This window comes from Brassica napus, chromosome C7 (assembly GCF_020379485.1).
Source record: "Brassica napus cultivar Da-Ae chromosome C7, Da-Ae, whole genome shotgun sequence".
Lineage (NCBI taxonomy): Eukaryota > Viridiplantae > Streptophyta > Magnoliopsida > Brassicales > Brassicaceae > Brassica > Brassica napus.
This window is the reverse complement of record NC_063450.1, coordinates 51,977,130-51,987,216: the sequence shown is the minus strand read 5'-3', so window position 1 is coordinate 51,987,216 and position 10,087 is coordinate 51,977,130. Positions and strand designations below refer to the sequence as shown.

Below are 10,087 nucleotides of genomic sequence, written 5' to 3'. Positions count from 1 at the left end.
ATAGTTTGATGAACGTTTTTTGATATATATAAATAATTTGATGTTTGATTTAACTATTTAAAATCATAAATAATAACTTAACTTGTGACTGAGTTCAAAACAAATTTTCTTGCTTTTACTTTAAACGAGTTTAAGTTTAATCCGTGAAACACTATAGCTTCAGTTGGTGACCACTAGAAGAATGAAAAAAATGAAAAAAAATAAAAATAAAATTTCATTTGAGGAATTGAAAAAAAATATATATATATATATGAATTTTTGTTCAATTTGTTCCTTATCAAAATTGCAAAGGGAAAATAGGGAAATTAGAAGAAAAAAATGAGATATACCTTTCAATAATTTGACTAAAATTTCAACATAACTGGTATAAATTTTGAGGAACAAAGAATTCACCATAATTTTTTTCTTTCAACGTGTTCACCAATTAGAGTTTTATAATGCCGATTTTTGGATTAATAAGACATAAAATAATAAGTATTCGTAAGATGATTATGCCCGCATGTGCTGGCAAAACACCTAGTACTACTTTATTTCTTATTCTTTCTCGTGCAGCAGCCTTCTTTGTTTCTGATGGCAAGGCCATGCTTCCGTCTACAAGCGTGTGCTTCTCATGAGTAGTGTGTAGGGGTCTCCGGTTCAGGAAAGAAAGCATATTTCAGTGGGTTTCCAAATACAGCAGTTTCCAAATACAGCAGTTTATAGTCGATTATAACTCAATATCTAACAAATTGACCTAAGTTCCACATATATACAGTGTATTTTATATAATAATGCGATTATGCCCTTCTTCATAACCGGTGCAACCTGCAACAAGAATTATATTAATTAATGAATGGTTAATGTAAAACAATAAATCGTGGTCTTATATTTTTCACACATCACTCTCTCATAAGTTTTTATTTACTAAAGTTGGGGAAGGTGGATAGTTTCATTGAAGAAGAATGAGATGTCATCGATAGCTTCATTGGCGACGTTGTGTTAAGAAGAAGACCGTTACGGAAGCTTGATCGGTGACGGAAAAAAGATGCTCCTCGGATTCAAAGAACGATGGTCGTGTGAAAACGATGGAATGGAACCTCAATTAATGCTTGACGGTTGACCGGTGAATATATGGATGTGTCATGCTTTTCGAATTTATATGGTGGTGAAGAATAACAATGGTGGACCAGTAAATGTGTATCATTATGTCTGAAAAAAGGAGATGAGGTGAAGAAGATGAAGTTGCAGACTATACTATATTCGGCAGAATTATAGTATAGTATGTATTCTTTATTGCGGTTATTTATGTAAGGTTACTATACTATTAGATATAGTGTTCTATTCTTTACGTTTCTCTATATTATTTTCTTTATGTATGATTGTTTGTAATATAAATTTAGTTTCATCCGAAAGTTTCACAAATATTAGGATCATGTCTAATTCAAAGATGTTATTTTCATCAACAAATGCTCTTATTTCTTTTTATACTATTTTACATATGATACTCAACTAATATAAATAGAACATACATTTATATACTATTTTATATAAGATCCATACTATGTATTATTTATTGAACAAGTAAATGTGATTTCAAATGTAATTTATAGATTGTATTTGGGTTTATAGGATCCTACCTAGGGTTTAGATCTACAAAATAGGGGTTTGAGTATAGGAGGATTCGGTGGTTCATTATTTACGTATATTGTGTTACATCTATATTATATTTGCATTATCTATTGGGTTATGTTCTATTTGAAGTTACTTACTATACTGTATATTTGTTTTCCATTCTGTTTGACAGTGTGTTGTATTTTTCTGCATATGGTAAATAAAGTGATGACGTTGCCTTCGGTCTCTTATGTGATGCTAAACCACCACGTCATCTCTACCAGTAACCGGCAACCTGTACGTTGAAAGGACAAAACCGGACCTTTCTTTTCCTAAATGTTAACGAATTAATTATGTCAAAATCACTGATTTATTCTTCATTTCCATTAGTGTTTTGTATATTTAGTAAATTCTCCCTTAAAACAAATGAGTCATCGTCATAACTTTACTGATAAACTACTAATATGTCCCACAAATCCTCTTCTCAAAAGCTTTAATTAAAATTTCAATGCAACAAATATATAAAATAATATATTATAGACTTAAAACTTAATTATTTTGCAATTTAAATTTTTGACGAGAAAACTTGATTTGTGATTTTTGTGATTTTGATGAAAAATAGGACTTTCGGTTTCAGAAAAACATGATTTTGCGGTTTTGGCGGAAAAATTAATTTTGTGATTTTGGCGGGAAAATATATAACTGTTTTGACCGGAAAACACGATATTATGGTTCTGACGGAGAAAAAAAAACAATTTTGCGATTGATGAAAAACACAATTTTACGGTTGTGGCAGAAAAAAACAATTTGTGATTCTGATGGGAAAACTTGATTTAACGATTTTGGCGGGAAAACATGATTTTACCGTTTGGCAAAAATTGTGATTTTTCAGTTTTGACAGAAAAATGAGATTCTAAAATTTTAGTGGGAAAAAACGACTTTATGGTTTTAACGGGAAAACATGATTTTACCGTTTTGGCAAAAAAAACACGATTTTGCGGATTTGATGAAAAATACGATTTTTCAGGTTTGACGGAAAATGTAATTTTAATGGGAAATTACAATTTTATGATTTTGATGGAAAAATACAGGAAATTTTGGAAAATATGACGCATCCAGAAAATACCTTTCTTGATTTTTGATTTAATTACTTTTGAAAAAGTTATAAAATATCCAAAATAAAACTTAAGAATCTTACAAAATAAAGATAAATACATAAAGAAACACCCATAAAAGTATATCTTTCTCAAAGAAAATAGTTGCTGAGAAAATAGTTTGTTTCCAATCCCCTAGATATTATTTGCAAAGTGATTTTGACACATGTCTTCCCTACGATCATTTTCACTAAATAAATGTGACATGACATATTACAAAGGTGACATGACTTATAGTTAAATATGACATGGACAATTATAATTAATTTTTATATATATTTTTGGTAAACTTAATAGATTATGGTAATAACTTATACATTACATTTAAGGTTGACTTATTTTGGTAATTTTTTTAAAATATGGTAATAACTCATAAATCATCAATAAAATAAATATATTCAAATATGATATTATAATTTCGAAATACATTTAATTTAATTTTATAATTATATAATTTTAATCGTAATATCATAATAATTTTATAATTATATAATTTTAATCGTAATATCATTAATTCATTTTAGATATCTACAAATTTTATAAATATTGTTTAGTTTTAGTTTTGATAACTATGCATTTTTATATGAATATTTTGAGTAATTTTATACAAGTTGATTTAATATATTTAACCAAAAGAAATAGACAATTTTTTAATCTAAGATTATAATTTTAAATATATACATGTAAACATATATATTCATAAATATAATTTAAAATAAAAAAAATATTTTTCTCTTAATCTTATGCTTAATTAAATCAATATTTATATTAAATATTGATAAAAATAATAAAATATAATATTATTAATTTTTCATTTTTAAATATAATTTAATTTTAAAAATTCATCATTTAGATGATGCATGAAAACACCTAGTTATTCTACAAAGCTTATAATGCATAGTGTTAGCAGTCAGTTGTTCCTAATGTTAGAAAACGTTTCCTAGCCTATGCTCTATCTTATACCTAGTTTTCTTTCTTTTTTTTCTTTTTTTGCAAAAAATATTATACTACTTTTTCTTTTTGTAAATTTGATATTATTATACTACTTTAAAATATGTTTCTTAATCTTTCTCGTGCAGCACCTTTCTTTGTTTCTGATGGCAAGGCCATGCTTCCGTGTACAAGCATGTGCTTGTCACGAGTGGTTTGTAAGGGGTCTCCGGTTCAGGAAAGAAAGCATAATTCAGTGGCCTTCCAAATACATCAGTTTAGTCCATTAAAACCTGTTTGTTTCTCGATCTAGATGAACCATCTGGATGGAAATCTGGATGGAAATGTGAATTTTGTTCGTTTAGTCAATAAAAATGCAACTCATTCAGATAGATCATTTGGATGACTTTTGGAATTTTAGGTTTAATTTTGAAAATCGGTTGGCTGATCCAAATTGAACTATCCGAATGGAGATGGTTCTCTGAAAATGGTATAATGTCTATTATACTCCTATTATACCATTCGAATGGAGATGGTTCTGTCAAAATGGTATAATATCTATTATAACATACATTCATAGTACAAAACTTTAAACATCATACTAAAGAAGCTGCCTAAGGTGGAGATCGTGAGAAGAAGCAAGAAGATCTTGACGAGGAGGAAACCGAGATCAGCGCGCGAAGAGGTCACAGCAAAATCCAAGATACTCATCAAGATAAAGACTCAAGGATAAAGAAACGTTGTCCCCGGTGGAGAGTTTATGAGCAACAACGTTTTGTTGATACAAGAAACTTTTTTTTTTGAATGAATGTGAAATTATATTCAAACAAAAGACTGTGTACATCAGGTGCATCAAGCGATAAGCGACGGATTGGGGCCCATGAGCTATATATTTTTTTTTCCCTTATGTATTTTTTGTTTATAATTTTCCCTATGTAAAGATATAATTTTATTTATTTTGGCTTAGGGTAATAGAAAAAATTCCCAATCTTTGGACCGGTCCTGGGTGCATCTTTATTGTAGATGTGTTTGAAACTTAAAAAGAACAAAGGAACTTAATGAAAGAATAACCTAACTATTCGTCCTAGAGCCAAACAAAACCAGAAGGCAGAAGCCCCTGTTCGTAAGCTCTGTTCCCATGCAACCTGATTGTAGATAATCTGTTGCGAATTGTTTTGTCAAGGTGGTTCACAATTCTAATCGGAGGTGATGGCACAGAGCCCCATGACGACGACAGTTCCTTTCACCCCAAATGTTGTGGACAGTTGCTTGGAAAGCATAACGGATAATGAAGAGTTTGACCTGGTTGTAAGTGGGATCTTTGATGAGTGTCGTAATGACATTCCAATATGAGCTGTAATCATCTCTAAGCAAGCCTCGCATTAGCGAACTCCATACCTGAGCCGAGAACTGACAGGAGAAGAACAAGTGATTTCTAGTCTCCATAGTGGATGGACATAGAACACATGCCATACTGATATTTGGGTTCCACTGATTTTGTAGGTTACTTGTTCATAGTAACCCACAAATACCCACAAATTCCTATTGGCAATGCCCCTCTAAAAAGCTTCCATACAAACAATTTGAATTTTTCAGAAGTGTTGAGCGACCAGACATGTTGTGTTAGCTCAAGGTTTGAGCGATATCACGTGATCTACACAGGCCGTGGGCTGTGTTACACAAGCGGAGTTCAGATGAGTTACACAGGCCGTGGGCTGTGTCATACATTGTGAAGGAAACAATTGAGAATTGTTAGTCGAAGATATCTATCCAATATTCTAGGAGATTTGGCCAGTTGGCGAACAAGAAGATTGGAGTAGATTTGAGTCAATATGTCAGTTAGCTAGAGTATATATGTGTGGTTAGGCATTTCGACTAAGGTGTGCTTTTTAAGGGTTATACATCGAGTTTAAGAGAGTGTTCTTAACTGCGATCTTGAGTAGGCTAGTGGTGAGAGTGTCTCGATCACGTACCTTGGGTAGATTAAGAATTGGTCGTCTCTAGTCAAGTGTGACGTTGAGTAAATCGGATTAAACAGATCTAGGAAGATTGTTTAAGTGATTCTTAATATACAAGTTTGATTTTTCTTGGTACTGCTCTTGTTCAACTGTTTATCGGTATCCATCAGAACTTTCATGTTGTTTCCATTTGAATTCTTCCGGGTGTGTTCTCACAGCATTGTTACGGCCCCTATCCTCCAGAAGAGAGTAATATCCCGTTTTGACACTATAGATGCCATCTTTTGTTTTCTGCCAGCAAAACGTATCCTCCACTCTCGATCTATTATCCACGTTGCGTCGTCTCAGTTAAGTAGGTCTGCGACGATGATATCACATTTTTTTTTAACATGACAGCTCTTTCTACAAGTGGTCTTGGGATAATGCTCACGAGTTAGTCCAATGCTTATCGTTAGGACGAGATGGATCACATTTTTTTAAGTACATGACATTAAAGTTTGTTATTCTTGAAGCTAGACTTAGATTATTTATTCATAACACAATTTACATTTATTACAACAAATATATTTCAAAATTTAAGAAACACAAGAAGAAAGAGATCTTGAATTCTTTAACTGTTGCTGTGTTTGGATTTCTTCTGATAATTTGTGTTAGGACAGAAGGGGTTTCTTCAGATCATTGTTACACTTTTCAGTGTCTGAAAAATCTTCGATTTGAATCTTCACTTCTGAGTTCTTATTATTGTCTATCTGTTCTTGAATTATCATGACATCAACATCTTTTGCTTTACCCCAGAGCACCATGTAAAGTCCCATGATCACAAATAATCCTCCGATTAAACTAAGAAAAAATAATCAAACAAATATAAATATAATGTTTATGAATTGTAGTAATATTATATTAAGGAAATATTAAATCTTACCCTCCGGTGAACATCTCTTCTTGAAGGAACATAGAAGCCAAGATTGTGACAATGACTGTACAGAGAGGATTAAACATTGCTGAGAACAAAGGGCCTCTTTTAGATATAACCCAAGCTTGGACCGTAGTAGAAATCGCTGACGTTACAACTCCCTAACAATCATATTTTAAAAATTAGGGTTTATGTCTGCTAAAGAATATATAAAAAAAAATCAACTGGGTTATTTATGTGCTTACAGCGTAGAGACACGTCGCTAACTCGGAGTAGGAATGGAGAATCCATGCGTTTGGGTCTTTCTCGAGGAAGAAAGTGACGATTGCACATTGTATCGTGCTGAATAAACACATCCACGCTGATAAAGAGAGGTGGTCTGGGTAATAGGCAGATATTGGAACCTAGGGTATTGTTGTAAACAATGTTTAATTTTTTTGTGAAGCAAGAAACGTTACCAAAAAAAAAGAAAGTAATGATCGTTCTTGTTTAGTGAAATTTACCTGAATTATGAGCGAAAAAGACCAGCAAAGAGTGCTAACGAACACCAACAAACAACCAAACAGCCATAAGTTCTGGTCCTTAATATTTCCTAGTAACGATTTCGCTATCGGTAAAGAAAATTCCGAGTTGAGAATCTTTGGCCCACGAATCAGAGTCATGGATACGGCTCCTACTACACATATGACCGTCCCTAATATCTTCGCTAAGCCTCTGATATTCCGAAAATTCACCTTCTCGTATCTAAAGATCAGCAGTAATTAGTTACATAAAATTTCCAAATTTTCCATATAAAGAGAGATGATGTTATGAATGTAATATATGAATATATAAGTTATATACCCGGCGAGAAATGAGATTAGGAAGGTGAATGCAGGGATGATGTTACCCATGGCACTTCCCATCGACGATGAAGCTAAGTAGATACCTTCAAAATACAGATTTTGATACAGGGTAATGCTGCAACAACAAGGAAAAATTGTCCAAGATTCATCAACTTAGAGGCCTAAAGAAATAAAGCACAAGCAAATCTCTTATGTGTACGTATACACTTACCCTACAAGCGAGGCCATGAATATTAAAGAAAAGCTTCTTAGATCCAAATTTGATAACTTCGATCTTCCCCTACAATCCAAAACACACACACACAAAAAGGAATTAGCAAGAACTAGTCACAAATTCATGAATATTTAGAGAGAGAGGGATATGATTCTAAATACCTTGTGAAGAGGATAAATGGGAAGATGAAAATGGTTGCAAAGGCTTGCCTATATAAGATAAAAACCCGAGGGCTTGTTCCATTAACCAAAGTAGCTTCAGAGGTAAGAATCACTCCTGCATAACACAGTTGCAGCCCCAACATGGCAATCACCGGCTTGTACTCCTCTACATTCCCCATCTTCTATCTTTCTCTCTTTCTATCTTGCGCCCTATTTCTCTATCTCGCTCTCCCCCTTTATATTTATACGTTATTATTAATAGTAGTAGTGTATAGTAATATTATTTTTGTCAAAGAACCCCAGCTAGCTAACAATTATGTAACATTTGCAAACATTTCTCATATTTATATGGACATATATGGTAACAAAAAAAAACTTTTATTAGTTTAATTCTTTATTCTCTCGCTAAAAACGAGGACTATATTTTATATATTCATTATTGTACGTAGACGAATGAGTCACTTTTTAAATAGTAACTATATTTTTGTTTGATTTCGTGTCAAATGGAGGCACTTATTTAAAATGTCTAGTAATAATGTCTGCTTCTCGCAGATATAGAATGTCAACTGCGATAACGTGTAAATACAATCTTTATCGTCGCAAATATATATATGCCGCCCAACTGGCCGTTCAATTATTTCGAAGATAAAATTCTCAACCTTGGTGAATTTCCTGAAACACGACATTAACATCAATTCAATTTGACCTACGACCTCATATAATATAACTAGACATTTATGTTTCTCCTAATGAAATTGAAGCAAAAATATATGTAGAGTTGTAAAGTTAATCGGGTATAGAGGATTTAGAATTACAACCCGATCGTAAACTCGTACATAGACTATTTTTATGAAATAAAATTTAAAACTAAATAATCCCTTATATATTAATTGATAAGCATTACAACTTTTTTTTTGTACCCACGTATCATCACTAAAATGATTTTAAAAATCATTAGAAAAATATCTTGGTCTATTTAATTATATAATAATTTTTTATTAAACTAACCATAAATTTATTAATAATGTTCTTTCTTATTTATTTAAATAAAAGTTACGGAATTTCTTAATATGACTAAAGTATATATGTCAATTAATGATTTTGAATAATAGCGATTTGATAAAAAAATAATGTATCTTCTATCATATTTGCTTATTTTAAAACTATTAAAATATTAAAACTATTAAACTATTAAAATATTAAAATAGTGTATCTTTTGTATATTTTATATTTTGAATTTTTTTAAACGATTATAAATTACTAAAACTATTAAAAGTCTCACATTCAAATTTTGTGATCCATAGTTTAAAATTTTTGTCATGACAAAGTACAAATGATTACAAAATCATATAAGTAAAAAGTCTAATTTAAATTAATCATTAAGATTAGAAGATATATATATATATATATATTTTTTTAATTAAAATACATAACATATAAAATACAGAAATATTTTAATTTTGAAATTTACTTTGAACTATTTTTTGTTTTGATAAAATCTTTGAACAAACATTGACAACTTAATTTAAAAAAAAAATATAAATAACTAAAACTATTAATCCCACAATGAAAATTTTGTTATCAATAATTTAAAGTTTTTGCTATAAAAGATACAAATGATAAAAAAAATATATGAGTAGAAAACATCATTTAATACACATTAATATTAAAAATATACTATGTTAGTATCATTTAAATTTATTTATATAACCTATCAAATAGAAAAAAAATATTGTTTGGATTAATAAAATTAATATATATGTTTTCATCAATTTAATTATGTATGTAATAGTTACTAACTTTTAATTATTTAATATCTATTTGTTATTTCATAACATATAAAAATACATAATACATAAAATTAAATTAATATATAATATTCATTCCGCGCAAGGCGTGGATCTTAACTAACCAATTGTATTAGCTACGACTTCTCTAATATATAGACTCATTTAAGATCCAACCTTCTCACTATTGGATAATTCCAAGCTTGTGGAAACTCACCATATTATTATATGTTTAATATGTTAAGATAAACATAATAAGAAAATTTAGAAATAGAAAAATAAAATTTTCTATTTAAGTTAGGTTTGTGTTTTTCATATCTCACATGTTAAAAAATTATCTTTCATATAAATAGATCAAACAGAGTTGTTCCATAAGATTTAAGAGAGAAACATTAAAAGCTTTAGTTTTGAGTAATTTCTAAAGTTAATAAAAAAATTATTTTTATAATTCTTTTGTCTCTAGAGATTTGACTCACATGCAATCGTATTGAAATTCACAATACGTAAATTCAAGAAAAGTAGTTGTAAGCTCTGA

At 30.3% G+C, this 10,087-nt stretch overlaps 1 protein-coding gene across 1 annotated transcript; it reads right to left on the bottom strand.

Moving 5' to 3' along the window:
• Positions 1-3,516: 3,516 nt before the first annotated feature.
• Positions 3,517-8,078, bottom strand: LOC106409795 (WAT1-related protein At4g30420-like). The gene is made up of 7 exons (XM_013850355.3): positions 7,766-8,078; positions 7,602-7,670; positions 7,389-7,505; positions 7,049-7,289; positions 6,791-6,949; positions 6,555-6,706; positions 3,517-6,472 (listed from the first exon to the last, which is right to left on the bottom strand). Exons 1-7 carry the CDS (start codon positions 7,942-7,944, stop codon positions 6,283-6,285), a joined length of 1,107 nt encoding a protein of 368 aa, XP_013705809.2. The 5' UTR covers positions 7,945-8,078; the 3' UTR covers positions 3,517-6,282.
• Positions 8,079-10,087: the final 2,009 nt, after the last annotated feature.